This window comes from Corvus cornix, chromosome 4 (genome assembly GCF_000738735.6).
Source record: "Corvus cornix cornix isolate S_Up_H32 chromosome 4, ASM73873v5, whole genome shotgun sequence".
Lineage (NCBI taxonomy): Eukaryota > Metazoa > Chordata > Aves > Passeriformes > Corvidae > Corvus > Corvus cornix.
The window spans coordinates 11086200-11103064 of NC_046334.1; the positions used below are offsets into that span (position 1 = coordinate 11086200).

Genomic DNA, 16865 nt, shown 5'->3' on the forward strand with positions numbered 1-16865 from the left:
CAAGATCCCACAGGAGGGGGCTTTGCAGCCCCTCCCCATTCCATTTCACCTTCCACAGCAAAATGCAGATCTATATATTCCTTCTCACGCTTGTAGTCTCATGTTGTAAAGAGGAAGAGTGATTTAACAGGGAAACATCTTCAGTTTAAACAGGACTTCAACTCTTTGATGTACATCAATGCTAGCACAAAGATGGGCAAATGAAGATGGGCAAAAGTTAGTTGTGTTATAAAATCATGTTTAAAAGTTATTTAGTTCTTTCCTGTGTTTCATATAGTGCTGGAGCCCTGAGCAGTAAAAAACCTACCAACTACAAACCCTCCTCCAACACCAACAAGAAACCCCAGACAATATACCCTATAAGGGTTCGAAACTCAAATGTCAGATAAGTAAAACTAAAGACTTCCAGCAAAAATAATTGTGTAACAGTCTGATTATTTAGGGTAGGAAGGATCAAAATGCCTCAGAGTCAAGCTATTTTTCAGATGAAAGGATACTGAGGAAAGACAAAGCCATACTGTTTTCCAGAAGTAGCTTTGAAAATTCTTTGCTCCTGAGGGAGCCACCAACAGCTGCATACCAAAAGCTACCAACAATTCTTAACTATATTTCCACATAGTCTAGATCCTATTTTTATAATAAACTACACATAAAACAAAACTCTAACCCCCCAAACTCTCTCCAAGAAGGACCTATTTATTTTCAAACTATGTAAAAGTTTTCCCCCTTTTCATCTCCACAAAGAATTTTCATCTCCCCTGCAGATGTCAGATTTAAACTCTCACATTGAAAGTCTCAGCAGATTGTTTCAATTGTTTGAAAAAAAATTGAAATATATAAACAACAAATAGATGAACTTTCAGGGATTTTTTTTTGGTGGAAATATTTATTGGGGTAGAAATAAGGGTTTTTTTTTAAACAGCTGAAATAAACTGCATGCACCAAAAAAATTTTAAAACACTCCTGTTAAAAGCTCTCTTCTCCTTTCAAGTCCCATGTTTTCATCTTTTACTGTCATAGGTTTATTAGTTCCTCATTTTGCTCTGTCGTAACTCATATACAGAATACTGCTTCCCTTGCTGTTTTTCTTTCAGATTTGTGCTGTGCATCATAAAGATATAAAAGCACTACCCTTTTTCCATCTCAGTAGGTCCCTCAAATCTGAACTGAAACTGATACTAAGAAATACCCCACCTATCAGTGATTTTGTATTTCCCCCATTCTATGTCTTTTATTCGTATTTTGTTTTATATAGATCTTCTCAGGTTGGATCAACTGTAATCTCTTTCTGCTCAATAAATTAACATGCACCACTTCTTAATCCAAGAATTCTGAAACACATGAGAAACAACTTGGGCACAACATCAGGCCTTAGTAAGGTATGCTACAAAGCTGTCTGATAATTATAAGATCCAAACATAAAATATGTAAAATATCCCAATGTACATAAGTCTCACTAGCTTTAGTTGCCCCTCATCTCTCACACATTCTGATTACTGGTTGTACACTGACAAGCTGCCTCTGAACAATTCTCCACCAGCCCTTCTAGATACACCCTGGCTCCTTCCAAACTCAGGAGAATGAAGTAGGTTAAAATGTACCTTTAATTATTTTTTTCTCTCCGAGTTTCACAAATGCAGTATGGGCCTGGCTCAGAAGACACATGTCACTTCAACCAAGGGCAAAATCCTCAAACACTTAAAGCTGCCAGTACGGCTCAACTGGAGTGGGGACTAAGCCAGACACTACACTTTGTTCATCATCTGGGTTTGCTGCAAATACAGCAGGAATATTTTCTTTGTGCTTTTCAACTTCACATGACTACTGACAGTAATAAATATGCAATAGGCATGATGTAATATCTAAATAGAGTTGTATGCTGGCCAAATGCAATCTTCTCTGAGATACAGAAACTGTTAATTCCCTGTACTCTTTAAAAATACGCTTGTTTCTTTCCTCCTGCTGTATTTCCAAATTCATTGGCATGTGGGCGATCCTGCCAAACAATTCTGCCCCTAGCTCTTGCAGCGCTGTAAAAACTGGGATATGCAGGTAAGATCAGGAAGTCAGAACAAACCTACTGACTTGTACAGCAACATCATGCTCAAAGGACCTTCCCATCCTACTTTCTTCTCCCCTGGATGTGGAAGACAGAGGAGGAACATCCTCCTGTGCCACCAAACACTGTAAGACAGAGCAATGCATTTAAGAAATGTGAAGAGCACTATGAAAAAAAACCACCAACAAAAGAGAGAAGCCAGTATTAACTGAAACAACAGATGGGAGGTAGGAAAGGAAAAGAAAACAAAGACTACTTTCCAATGGTGCAGTAAGTAGGAGTTGGTCAAGGGCTTTTCAGAAATTTAAACACGTTGAAAAAATAATCACATAGTGAGGTTAAAGGAAGAAAATTGACAGAATTCCAGAAGATTGCATGGAAATTCAAATCCGAGCTTACCAAGATAATTGCAACTGACAGTTTATCAGTAACATTTGACTTGTATCATGCAATTGCTGTTTTGACAGACGATATGCGTGATATTAAAAAAAAAAGTATGTGTTTTCATGACATGAAAACTTTGTGCAACCGTGCAGCTATGCCTGCTTGCTCTCCTTCATGAACTGTTCTTTCTTGTGTTGTTAGGTCAGTGTTGGTTGTTTTGGGTTTGGGTATTTGTTGTTTGGTTGGGTTTTTTTGCAATGCAGACATGTGATGCAACCAGAATGAAATCACAGCAGTTCATACTGATAATCTGTTTGAGGATTTTCTATATGAAATAAAAATGAAAATTTAAAAAAAAAAAAAAATTTAGAGCATTTAATACTGTTCATTAGTTCATTAATTCTTCATGTAGCAAGTACCTTTTCAGAAGACACGATTACATAACTGAATTTCTATAGAAACAGAACAGGCAACAAAGAATCATATTCCTCAGATTAGACTGGCCCTTGGGCAAAAGCCAGTCAATTACCCAGGCATCAAATCACACGACTACACTGATTGCAAATTTTTTCCCATTATTTCATCAGCATTCATATGCATTCTGACTGCATAATGAAATAAGGGGAGAAATTTCCAGTGTAAGAATACTAAATCTGCGAGCCATGTTGAAACGAGGTTTTCACAAGAAAAGGTTTAAAGCACATGGCATAATTTGTAGGATTAGCATCAGGCTAACTGATGGGAGCCCCAGTCCTGAAGGCACTCAAGCACAAGTAACCATATATGTTGGAACAGTCCCATCACATACACATGCCAGATTTGTAGAGCAACCATGCCTATCCATGGGGGCAGGAGTGGAAAAGGGAGGGCTAATGCCTTCACTTTGCTTGATACAACTTTTTAATAAAGTCAGTGTTTTGCAAACTTGAATTCTAAAGTGAAGGTCCAGAAGATTCATCACTATTCTCTTTCTTTTCAGTAAAACATAGGCATTAGCAGAGGAAAAATAATGATATATAATATCTGGAGCCAGGGAATACAAAGCCACAACTGGCTGGGGGCCTGGGCAATTGCTCTTGCATCACATTACTGGAAGGACATACAATGCACTAGAGGGAATTACTGGAAAAGGGGTTCAGTTACCTGATGCACCTTGTGCTGAAGGAAGAAATCACACTATGCTTTACTTATCTGACCACATTCAGTGGCGGCTCACATTTAGTCATAAATTGGAGGGGGAGCCTATAACACTTGCAGAAAGTACAGATTAGTAGTCTTTATTCATTAATTAATGATGTGCTCTACTTGTATCCTTACAACAGTAACCAATTTTCAACCTGTGTTTTTTGCTAGAAGGGATTATGACCACATGAAGCCTGACCTCCTCCATAACACAGACCCCCTTAACAAATTATTCCTATCTCACCAAAGGGTATTTTTCAGAAAGGTAAGTCATCTTGGTTTGAAAACTAAGCCAATAGCTTCAGCCAGTTGAGATTCTCCAAGCACCACTGCAGTCCTTGTGCCTTGGAGACCAGTATTCCAGATGGCTTACAGTCCAGACTGATTACAAACTGATTTCATTACTGTCCACAAACAGTAATGAAATCAAGCGATGACCTGTAGAATCAAGCTGGTACATTTTAAGTTACCACTGAAAGCACAGACACCTAAGAGTACATGGACTCAAAACCTGGCGTAAGTCACAGTATCTGTGACTATTTGGACATCCATGGCACAGATCTTTGCTGCGGGAGTATTTCTCTCTCTTTTCTTTCTTTTAAAATATAACTAGTGATTATTCTTTATCTTTCATAATAATTTGCAAGTGTCTTTGTAAAACATCAATTACTGGTGTTTTTAAAGGAAAAGCAAGTTTATGCACTGTACACATGAACAAACTCTTTATTACCAAAGGATTTTCTTATGACAAACACTAACCCTCTTCCACAGAAAGCTATGTTTTCATTTAAAACCACAAAGATTAAGTAGTCTTTATCATCCTTCTACAGTCCCCCTCACAGCAAGATTATATTTGAGAGGCTTTGTGTTTTACCTGTTCAAAGTAAATTGGATTACATATTCAAGAGTAAGGATCTGGATTATATATTACCTTTAGTGCACCCTAATAAAACACTGAAGCCAATGAATTATAATAAATAATGACACTTCAAAGCTTAAGAATTACCAGCAGCCGTGGCTTTGTTGCACAGCAAGCACCACCAAAAAGCTTGGGATGGCATCAGACAGTGATGCTTCCTAGTCAGCTCTAACCTCAGAGCACAGGTGCTTTCAGCACACACCAGCGAGCTGCGACACATTCATTCTTCAGTGACGCAGGCAACCTGTGTCACACCTTGCCTCGAGCTGAAGGACGTCACCCTGCAGTTGCTGCCACTGACTGCTGTGTCCTCCCTTCCTCCAGTTTGCCAGACATATGTTATTCACATGGCTCCTGGGAGAAGAAGAGCCCTGCCCTGTCATGTCCTCCTCCCAGATCGACATGAATCCATACCGCAAAACACCTTTTGTTAGAAGATTTTTATCTAAAAATGTCTTAACAAAGAGCATACACGTTTTTAGCACACAGAGCAAATACAAAATCATACCCCGCAAAAGAGGTGTGATATAGTACAGGTCAGACTGTGACTCTTGGAGTCATGCTCATGAGCTATCACTCAGTCTCCTGGATGTCAGCAGCCTATTTGTGTAGGAGTTCAACACTGCAACCAGGAAAACTTGGAATGTCACGTGTCACTTACAAGAACTTTTCAAAACAAGCACTGTAACATTCCAACACTGAATCAGAAACATATTGCTTAAAAGGTCCCCAGTATTTAAAGCGCGCTGATGACTCCTCTTTCCACTAAAGTAAGATGGATACATAATGAGCTCTGGTCATAAACCTGAAACACCCACGGCACCTATTTAGATTGTGTATGTCAGCTGATTTTCAAGAAAGCTTCAATCAATATGGTTGATTTAAGCCATATTTGCACTCTGAGCATTCAGTTTTATATTGATTTAATGGACAATTAATAAACTCTTCCTAAAGTTTACGCGTTACTTCCTGAGCTATAAAAACAATAACTCATAACAACACATGACTAAAACATACAGCACAAGGGATCGTTTTTCACCGTAACCGTAATGAATCGTTACTCTTCCATTCTTTCTCAAGGCAGTTCATGTGATTAGCTCTCTCATTTGTTATTACAGGATGAGGTCATCCCATTACTTGTCTGTCAAAATTCAACCTAGAGGAACAATCTGAACTCCACAGGTACTATGGACAAATCCTTTTAAAAGGGAGGGTCAATTCTACTTGATTTAATTTCATGGGAAAGCCTATATAAATGGGAAATATACACCACACAAAAATAATTAGAGCATTCACTTTCAATACTGGCAATAACACCCACAAAAGTAAGAATATAACCTTTTCATTGTGAACACAACCCTTAAAACTTTATGAAGGGCAATACTTTTTTAATAGGTGTTCATTCATATAAATGAAGGTAAAATGACCTCTAAAGACTTATTTCCTAACTGTCTTCCTATGTGGCTTATATGGGCATCTAATGTGGTATCAAGAAAACCAAATTCTTCCTCTGAACTTAAGGCAATTAATATTTTTAAATTAACTAAGAAATTAATAATCATATAGATTTCTTAAATATATGTATTTCTTAAATAATTAAGAAATTAGGATTTGTTAAGTTTTCCTCAATGTCTGCCTTTGCTGCTCTCTCTTCCTACCAACACAGTTCTATAGAGCACTGATTTGTCCAGCCACCCTTTTCTTTGCACAGAAGTTTTCAAACACGTTCAGTGAAACTGATTTTGAGGAAGAATTGTCACTCTACTGACATTCAGCAAGAAAAGCAGCAAAGCCAGTACTTAACTTTGTCTTCAGGCTGATGAGCACAAATGAGAGGAGACTGAAAACCTAACCACTAATATTTAAAGAAATTTATATTTAATATAATATAATATTTAAAGAAAAAGCTTGGGAAGGGCCAATGTGATATCTGGTTCAATTACCAAGGGATAAAGCAACAAACAATAAAGCTTTCATCTGCCCTTCAAGTTTAACAATTGTGATTGAATCAGATTATCTTCCAAATATGTTAATTTAAAAGGGATCAGCTATACTTGTTAAGGTGTACAAACAACTCATGACCATCCCTGTAAAAAATCTGTACCTTAATTTGAACCTAAATCTGGTTGGGTTTAGACTTTCAGCTTTTACAACTTTTTGCAACTTCTTCTGCTAAGGTGAAGCTCACTGAAAGAGATGATCACCAATGGGACATGCCACAGCTACAAGTATGTGAAAGCTTACAACACAAAGAAAACTGATCTTTAGACAAAACCCCAAACAAATTATATCTCACACTACTGAAAAAAAATTTATACTACAGATCAATCACACCAGAATATATGAAATTATGGAGAAACAGTGAGAAAAATATAGATGGAGTTAACAAATGCCTTCTAGGTGTGATATAAACAATTACTCATAAGTTTGTAAAAAACACTTAAGAAAAGCATAATCAAGCATCACAGATCAAAACAGCAGAGAAGTCACTGAACTTCACTCACAACTAATTATTTTTAAGTATTCCATTCTGTCAGAGTAGCATAATCAAATTTAATAGATTTCATGCAACAGGAAAATTTAAATCTGTATCTGCACCAACATAAGATTCAGACAAGCTGTGTAAGATGAAAGAACAAATCAAGTAAGTATGAGCAAATTAAGAAAAAAAAAACCACCAACAAATCCCAACATCACCACTGCTAACCTAAGAAAAATTATTGTAAACTGAATCTAGTCAATGAAATCGATTGAGGACTAAAGTGGGCACAGTAAACTCAGCTTGAACTCAGAAGGAACAGTCCTGAAGCATGTTGAAATAGTTTCAGAAAAAGAAAATTTTAAATTCTCATAGTTCTGTCTGAATACCTGCAGACAGATCAGATTTCAATAAGCTATCAGAGGAGGCACTTTACCAGGGAAATGAACAATGCTGAACAGAAGATCCCAGTAACTGTGGCTGATAAAATACTGGAAAAAGCACAGGGGAAGAACAAGACAGACTGTGAGGAAAGAACAGTAAAATCCAAAACATTAAAAATGTACTAGCTGAAACTGAGATTTATCTATCTGGAAACTTCAGGAAAAAATAATCACAAATCCAGCACAGAAAACACAGTCTTTCCTTTGGAAACAAAACAAATGGAAATATTTGGAAGAAGTCCTCTAGAACCTAAGGTCACCTAAGCACCAGATTTAAAGTCCAAATGCAAATATAATTTCTGAATATCAACATTAATCAGACAACAGAAGTATGCTTAGTAGTCAACAAGATAAAGAAAAGCAAGATTTCAGTCAAATGCTCAGGGCTCTTCACACACATTGTATCACCATGCTTTAGCAAAGTCAATGGCAGAGACAACTCCTTTCTATTACAGGAAAAGCCATATGAAGTGTGATACTGTGAAGGATAAAACCAAGTAGATTCAACCTGTACCAAATATTTACAAGAAGAAATACCACATGAGAATACACGTTTAAATTAAGTTCCAAATACATTTGAGTATATGCTAGCACACTTTGTGAAACCTTTTTTAGTTCTGCAGGAATCTAATTGAAACCATCAAGGGCCCAAACCTCTGTGAAATATGACATACTCTTACAGGAATTCGTAACTGGACAATGGAATGATGGAAATATGGAAAACTGATGTGAAGAAGTGCTACTTCTACACCTTTCAGTGTGGGACCGAAGAACAGTAACAAAAACCCTGTAAGCAACACAAACTCTGGTATAATGCAGAAAATTAGTAAGTGGCCTAAACATTGATTGCTTACTGTCTTGTGATCCTGTGCAACATTACCAACAGGGTTTCCTACAAACAGAGATCTCAGGAGAAATAGCAGGCCACCCTGGAATTCCACATGTCAAACAGTAACATTATTTGAAAGGCAAAAATGGCAAAAGGCAGCTCAGCTCAGCAGCCTTGATGGGCCACACTACTCACAGCATAGGAGATGAAGTATCATTCAAGGAAAAGTCTTTGACCAAGAAGCATTAGAGGAGAGAAGGCAAAGCTACACCAAGCAACATCTCAGGCACTGTGTCTCTAGAGCCAACAGTGCCCTGCTGCAAAAGCTGGAGATGAAGACAAGCATTAGACAGGAAGCAAGACACCTTCCAGCTGAGGAACTGGGAAAAATCTGGGAATTCAGAAAGACTGTGAGTCAGTCTGGGGAATCAAACAGCAGTTCAGCCCTGGACATCTGCATGCTCCTTGAAGTGGAAGTGCACTGGTGCGGAGAAGCAAACACACCCACAGCAGATCCTAAGGAGCATCAGAGCAGATTTGGTGTACTGACAAATGACAGCAGAGCATAAGAGACTAACTTCCACTCTGTGGGCCAAAACAATCATGGAAAGCTGATAGACAGGCTGCCCACCCCTATCCATTATGCTAATTGCATCCATTTTGATAAACATTGTATTTCAAGTATCAGAAAGCACATGCTTTCTACTCAAGTCTGACACGCAAAATTCCAACTACTTGAGTCAACAAGGGCAGAAAGTGTCAAGTTTGTTAAAACACGGACCATTCTTTGTTCAGGCCAAAAAGCTTTTCTAAATCTTAAGCATAAAAAGGTTTTCAATCAATGTCTTCCTCAACTGTCTGAGCTGACAGGCTGCAAGCAAAACAGAATCTTAGCTCTAAATGTGAGCTATTAATTGTGTTGTCCCGCAAGGCTGCAGAGAAGTCTTTCAAGTTAGAACACTGTCACAGTATTAAAAATTATATTAGATCTGACATTGATATGTCGCATCAGCCAGCAAAGCTCAGAACCTCTCCTTTTTGCCTTTCCAGTGTGGAAATTAAATGACAACTTCTTCTGCAAAAATATCTGGGGAGAAGTAGTATTTCATCAGATCCTTTTAACACCACAAGTCAGCAAATTTCCATCTGCTCTCTTCTGCTTAAACATTTGAATCATCCTTGGCAACATTGCACGGACTTACAACTCCTACTGCATCTCTCACATAGGCACTGTCGCAGCTGTAAGCATATATAACCTATTTGCAAAACAATTCACTCCTAAAAACAGTTCTTGCTATCTAAGAACAACTTCTTTCCCTTGGAATTCAAAGATCTCACAAAAACATTTTAAACAAAGTTACTCAGAATTTCATCTCCACTTCACACACACGAATGTACACAGGCAAAAAGGAGCACAGTAGCCACCAGCTAATTGTACCACGCCCTCAGTCTCCCTTCCTGTAAGCTCTAAGTGAATACATTGCTCTACCATCAATCACCAGACACAATAGATCCTTACTATAATGTCTCCAAGTAGAAGTTTGGCAAACATTATCACAGCACAGCAGCAAGCAGTTAAGAGACATTTTTAAACCTATTTGTTGCTTCTGAATGCAAGATACACTTAATAACACGAGCCTTTTAGCTGTTTATAAAGTTTATGACATTCAAGATCTTTACATCCATAAAAGAAATACTGTCATACAGGGCACAGTGCCCAAATGATGGTAGAGATCTGGGTTTGTGTTCTGTCCAAATGTCTCTGCTTCAGCTGATGCAGGCTGCTGTGTAAATAAATACACCACATTCCTCTGGAGAAGGAATTATTTCATACAGGCCAAACTACCAGGCTGCCCAGGGAAGCAAGAAGAATATGAGGAAAGAAAATACTTTCTTCCTTGTTGGTGAACAAAAGGAAGATGAAACACTTGATCAAGGGTCACACAGAAGCAAAATGGCATTATGTTCAAAATGGCATTATGTTCAAAGCATGAAACAATTTAATTACAGAGCAAGTTCATCAACCATCAAATACTTTTAAAGCAGAAAAGTACTTTTTTTGGCCTTGTCCTGGAAAATTAATGCAGTGATGCAAGATAATGTGAGTCTGCAGAACAGCTATGAAAATCCGATTTAAAATCCAATTTACAATCTTTCCTATTTTCCTTTTGTTAAGAAGAAAAATAAAACCCAAACAACCCTTCAATTAAGGCATCCTTACAAAGAAAAGTCCTACTGATGTGACTAGTACTGACATAGACACAATAATTTAAATGAGTCCAGACCCTAATTCAGTATAAAAATGTATCCACACTGCTTATTAGAAAACCTGTATCTCTGAAGTAAACTACTGATCAAATACACCTTGTTAGCAGAGATGACTTCTGTGGACTCGCTGATCAGCACTGCCCTAACACATTAAAAGATCATCATCATTCTCCTAACTTGTTACGACACAATATAGTGGAGTATTTAAATAAGAGAGCTTCTCTGTTCAACTGCTACATAAACCAAGGCCAAGAGGAGAGAACCAGTGTAGAAAGGGTGGATTTTCCACCCCTTCCCCCAAATTGACTGATACTCCTTTTCCTGCAAAGCATTGGGGCACTCAGAGTGGATCCAGGAGAACAGGTAACTCGAGTACTGTTCCTCTGCTCCAACAAAAACCCAACAAGAAGTACTTTCACCCATCCCCAAGGCTACATAAAATACTCGGTTTTGGACTGAGACATGCCAAAAGAAGTCTGCCATGATCACAGATGGAGAGAAGGGCATTACACTTAACTCTGACGAGTTTGCTGATGACAGTTTCATGGCAAACCTAGATTTGAGGGAAATGCCAGAGAATTGATGCTTCTCATTGCCTAGCCACTGCTTAAGTTACATGGTGAAGCCATCTAATGTCATCAAACCCACAGTCTCATCAATCTGAAAGTAAATTCTCATTCTACAATTCAAGACAAATGACTTCAAGAGTCAATAATGAGGGAGTAGAAGTCAGCAAAAGTTAGATCACAAAAAAAAAGGACAGCTGTATTTACATCCTCTCTTGCAAATATGAATTGAGATCATCCCTAGCACAGTTAAAAATCTTGTATACAATATCTCTAGTCAACTTCAAGGACATAGAAGTTGGTTTCCCACAGAGCAACCAGGCCAAATTTTACACCATATTCATGGGTGGCTAACTTCTTAGATTATATCTGAGCAAATTTCAGCATTATGTCACTACAGAAAGTGCAACTAAGGAGAAAAAACCCAACCCACCACACCAAAGGTTCTTTTTTTCCCCCTGTTTACTTTTGACTAGGTAACCTCCACCTTCTTCACAAGATCAGTATCATCTAGAGAGCTTCCAAAGGGTCATCCTAAATGCTGTAATTACTACAAATTACATCTCCTGTGTACCATGTCAGCAGATTTATTTATTCTTTAGCTCAGGATCAGCTAGGTCTTTTAATACCTAGTCTTTCCTACCAAGAACAATCCACTAGCTTTCTCCACCTTCCTTGTCCCTCAACTGGCAGACAACAGCTGTTAAAAGTACTAGTAGAAAATTCCAGTATTTCCATGAAAAACAAATAAACCTAAGTTCTACCTATTACTGTGCCTGTCAAGTTGGGAGTGGCTTGGAGACTCCATCCATCCATCCATCCATCCATCCATCCATCCATCCATCCATCCATCCCTATCACACTTTTTGTTGAGCACTGTGTCATAAACCCTTGACATTTTAGCACATGGTCTGGTAAGTTCCCATACATTCCTTTAAATACTGCCAACTCTAATAAAGTTAGTCACATAGGATTGATTAGTTACAGTTTTGGTAACATACTGAAAAAAGCTACAACTTTTTACCAGCCCTTTTCTGTGCAAACAAACAAAACCCCTGGAAATGGACTTGTTGCTACTACATCAATGCCACAGCAGCTGCAGTTCCAGGTAAAGCACAGGCACTAGTAAGAGCTACATGGAAAGCAGATTTCAAAATATGTGGAGAATTTCACCTTCTAAATAATACTCACTATACAGACCTCACTCACATACTAAAATAATGGATACAATGCACAAATATTTAAATTCCAGAAGGGAAGGGGTAATGCAGAAACAAATAACTATTTCTCTATTCTGAACTTCTACCAAATGCTGAAAGCTTATCTGGCCTCCACAAAAAAAGGAGTGCACATTTATGAATCCTACTTCCATTCAAGGACAAAATCTTCCAAAAGTGTTTTCTCCATCTGTAAAGTGGTTTCACCAATCAGACTATTACACATACAACTGCAAGAAGATTTAGGTATGCATGCACTGTGCAAACAGGTTGAAGAACAGAACCCTAAACTCTCAAAATGTTTCCCCAGTAACTGAGAAATGACTGGAAAATGGATGGCTATCTCAAACCATCTCTAATTCAAAGATAAAAAAGTCAGAAAGGTAGAAGAGCGCTTTGTCAGACCTTGAGAGGCCAGGGGGTAATCCATTAAAGGAGAGCCTGAGAAGAATTTTTCAGTAAGCAAAGCAGGGGTGAACTTTTGAGGCAAGACACGTTTTTTATGGATTTGCCAATCCTGTCCACACTTCAAAGATTATAAATTTTTTTTTTTAAAACTACAACCAATGTGGAGCGGCTGTTGGTCACTTCCCACAGAAGAATTAGGTAGTTTATCAACACACAACACTGACACAAGATCTCAGCAGACTACATGAAAACACACTTCACAGCGGTGCCTTAGTTTAGAACTGTTTACAAGTCCATAGAGCACTGAAGGGCTGAAGAAACACTTAATCTCACAGCAAACATGTGCAGGACCTTGAACCAAACACAGATGCAGCACATATGTTTAGTTCGCTTAGCCTGGAGTACTAGTTGTCATGGAGTGTGTGAAGATGAAAGCACAGGTTTCAGGAGAATGAGCTTGCTTATTCTGTACCAATTCAAGTACCAGTGGAAACACCATTGGGTTCTGCATCTCCAATCTCATATAAATACCTACATGTTGCCTAAGAAAGGGTGGAAGACCTCGATGAATGTATATGCACAGTATTATTAAAACCTACATGAGTATGATCCAAACCTCTACAAAAGCGTCTCCAGCTGCCAGCAGTCAGAAACAAAGCATTCAGGGAACACACTTCACAAGGACATCTGGAGAATACGGAGAAGCCGAAGCAAATCTGTTCTCTTCGTAAATTTCTGAATTACTACATTGTCTTATTTTAGGGAAACCGTGCTAAAGGTTTGGCAACAAAATTTTCTCAGAACCTGGGGCAAGTCACACCCTGACGTACGGAGCCATCGGTCACCGGTGGTCTCCCACACAAGGCTCCAGCGCGTAAATCCTCTTGGGAATCTTGGCGCATTCCACGCGCCTGAGCTCGGGCGGCCGGCAGGATCGGGGAGCGCCGCTGCAGCCGCCCCCCGGCCCCTGAGGGACCCCGCACCCCGGGAACCGCCGAGGGCCCCGCCCCGGCCCCGCTGCCGCCGCCCTTACCCGCCAGTCCCCCGCCGCCGCCATCGCCGCCGTGCCCCTTCCTCCTCTGCAGGATGAAGTAGGGGTTGGCCCGCTCCGTCACCCACAGCGCGTTCGCCAGCAGCACCTCCTCAGGGTTCACCCACATGCTCCCGGCGCGGAAAAAGGCGGGCCCGGCGGGCTGAGGGGTGGCTCACGCACGCACCGCCCGCATCAGGCGCCACCATGCCCGGCCGCCGCGGCAGACAGCGCAGCCCCGCGGGCACCGGCGGGCACCGGGCGGAGGCAGCAGCCGCATGCCCCCCGCAGCCCCCGCCGCCTATCCGCGCTCCGCCGGGCGCGGAGGGGCGGCTGCTGCGGCCCGGGGCGGCGGCAGCTCCCGCCGCAGCGGTGACATCAGCGCCGGCCCGGCCCCGCACGCTCCGCGCTCCCTCTCGCACAAAGCCCGCGGGACGGCCGCGCACCCGCGCCGTGCGCGCCGCCGATCGCTCCGCCCGCCCCGCGGGGAGCACGCTCCGCGCCCCCGCACCTGAGCGCAGGCACGGGCACACCCGCGGCGAGGCCGCGCCCGGCATCGCTCCGCAGGGACACTGCGGGCAAGAGCCGCGGACCGAGAGCCGCCCTGCCTAGGAGGACTCGGGCTGCCGGGAGACCACAAGCGGGACCCGAGCCGGCAATGCGCGCTCGCACTCCAGAAAGCCAAACGTGTCCTGGGCTGCATCCAAAGCACCGTGGGCAGCGGGTGAGGGAGGCGATACTGTCCCTCTGCTCTGGTGAGACCCCGCCTGAAGTGCTGCATTCAGCTCTGGGGTCCCCAGCTTCCTCTGCACACAGTCTGAGAGAGTTCTGGTTGCTCATCCTGGAGAAGAGAAGGCTCGGGAAGACCTGACAGCAACCTTCCGGTACCTGAACGAGCTACAAGAGAGCTGGAGAGGGACGTTTTGATAGGACAAGGAGTGATGGCTTCAAACTGCAAGTGGGCAGGTGTAGATTAGATACCAGGAATAAATTCTTCAGTAGGACGGTGGAGAGGCACTGGGCACAGGTTGCCCAGAGAAGCTGTGGATGCCTCATCCCTTAAAGCATTCAAGACCAGGCGGGATGGTGCTGGTCTAGTGGGAGGTGTCCCTGCCCATGACAGGGGGTTGGAATGAGATGATCTTTAAGGTCCCGTCCAACCCAAACCATTCTAAGATTCCCCTTTTAACAGCCTGCCTTGAAAGATTTGGCTTTCTCATCCTGTGGCTCAGACAATTTTGTAAAATTGGGTGTTAAAAGGAAGAGCAGGCTCCGGTCTCAACCTGGAAGGAAGCCGTCCACAAGGGGAGGTGACACTGCCCTCTTACCACACCCCTTTTCTGTGCCTGTTCTCTGCCATGCCCACATCATGCTTGAAGTTCACCTCTGCTGCTGAAGACCACATTGTGCCTACTGCTAAAGGTCTGGGTAATTTTTGAGGACCTGAAGAGCCCTAGAATAAAGCACACTCAAAGGGAACATGAGTGTGTATAGATAACAGATTTTCTACCCTTGCAGCTCTGAATGCTATTTGATTTCCAAGTTGTCAGGAAAGGACTAGGCACACTGACCTCCCTTTAGGTGTAAAACTGTTACTTTCCAATCAGATAGGCATCTTTGTTTTATTAAAGATGTTGATAAGGCTAAATTAAGCCCCAAAGACAACATAAAGCCATGTTCTGGGCACAAACTGCTGATGCAGGCTATACTTTATAGTAGAGTCTAGCCTTTTATCAACTAGTGCTGGCATGGAGCTGGTATCCACGGTCCATCATGTGGAGACAGAGACACGGTCCTGGGAGAAATGACTTTTCATCTGAGGTAGCAGTCGTGGTTTTTACTGTGTAGTAAAAAGTTCAGGAGAGGGAGGCAACTGTCCCTGATGTGCACTTAAAAATTGCCAGTTCTTCTGCTCTCAGTTCCACTGCTCGATGGAGAACGTTCATCATCATTGGTGAGGAGGGCAGCTGCACCTTGAATGGAAATGCAGAAGAGCCTCTTCACCCTTTCTGAATTTATCACAGAGTGAGATTATTTTGAATTTTAGTACTGTTGAAATGACCTCGCTCTCAAGGGGATTTTTAGGTGTAGTATTTTTAAGGAAAATTTTTGAACAAGAAAGTTTCTTATAGCTTTGAGAAGAAACGTCAATTTGTTTTGTTTTGTTGTTTTTTAAACCAGGTGTAGCTAAAAACTATATGCTAAGTACCTTGAGAGTTAAATTCTAGCCTGGCCTAGTAGTGGCAAAAATTCCAAGTAACTTCCTTTAGTAAAGGCAGGACACACAAGGTTCCTGTGCTCTTGTAGGGGTAGTGATGGCAGTACTGGAGATATTATCCCTCCAAAAATCTGCAGTAGAACTACTAAAACCACACTAGCATTTTGGGAAAGAATAAGCACATGATACTCTGCTGTAGTTGCAAGCAGTGATGAAGTTAATTTTCTTTGTGAACCATGCACTTGTCCTCAAGCAGGAAAAAAACTTTATCAGAAGCTGGGCACGCCTGCTTCCCACTTCTAACCTGCTTTTCAGCAGTGGGTACAGACTGCTATGAATGGAAAACTGTAAGTACTGAAAACTATTAGTGCCAATTAGTCAGTTTTATATGCAAGGAGGGTGGCATATTACTGGCATAAAGAAAAGCATAATTTGTAATATCTTTCATATTTATCTTCCATTAAGCATTGTAGAACATTTGAATAAAACTCGAAAGAAATGAAATGTCATCACGCAAGTAAATGGCATCGAAAATGAAGGTGTATTGTGTCTTTTTGCTACTGCATTGTAGATTGTATCAAGGCACTTCTAAATGGAAACCTGATCTGCTTTCACTGCAATGTAAAATAGGTGTTGTGCTGTCATGGCTGACATTTTGTTGAAGCCAATGTAAATATTTTTTTTCCTGCATGCCCATCACATATCTTTATCCCTCATGCAAAACACTTGTCTGTGTGTTTTGGGTTTGTTTTGGTTTGTTTTGGTTTTTTGTTTGGCTTTTTTTTTTTTTTTTTTTGAGTCTTCATGCTCAATCATAAAGTTTCAAATGTTTATTTTTCATCTTGTAGTTTGGGAACTGAGTT

At 41.0% G+C, this 16865-nt stretch overlaps 1 protein-coding gene across 2 annotated transcripts in view; it reads right to left on the reverse strand.

Annotated features, from left to right (window-relative positions):
* The window catches only part of TBC1D9 (TBC1 domain family member 9), a 48476-nt gene extending 34405 nt beyond the window's left edge, over positions 1-14071 (reverse strand). The window contains exon 1 of one of the 2 annotated variants that reach the window (XM_039550927.1): positions 13788-14071. In XM_039550927.1, coding sequence (XP_039406861.1) covers positions 13788-13914 — 127 coding nt within the window. In that variant the 5' untranslated portion in view covers positions 13915-14071. Of the gene's footprint in view, positions 1-2077; positions 2118-13787 lie in introns of those variants that run through there. The other variant, XM_039550928.1, reaches the window with a different exon arrangement.
* Between the last annotated feature and the right edge of the window lie 2794 nt (positions 14072-16865).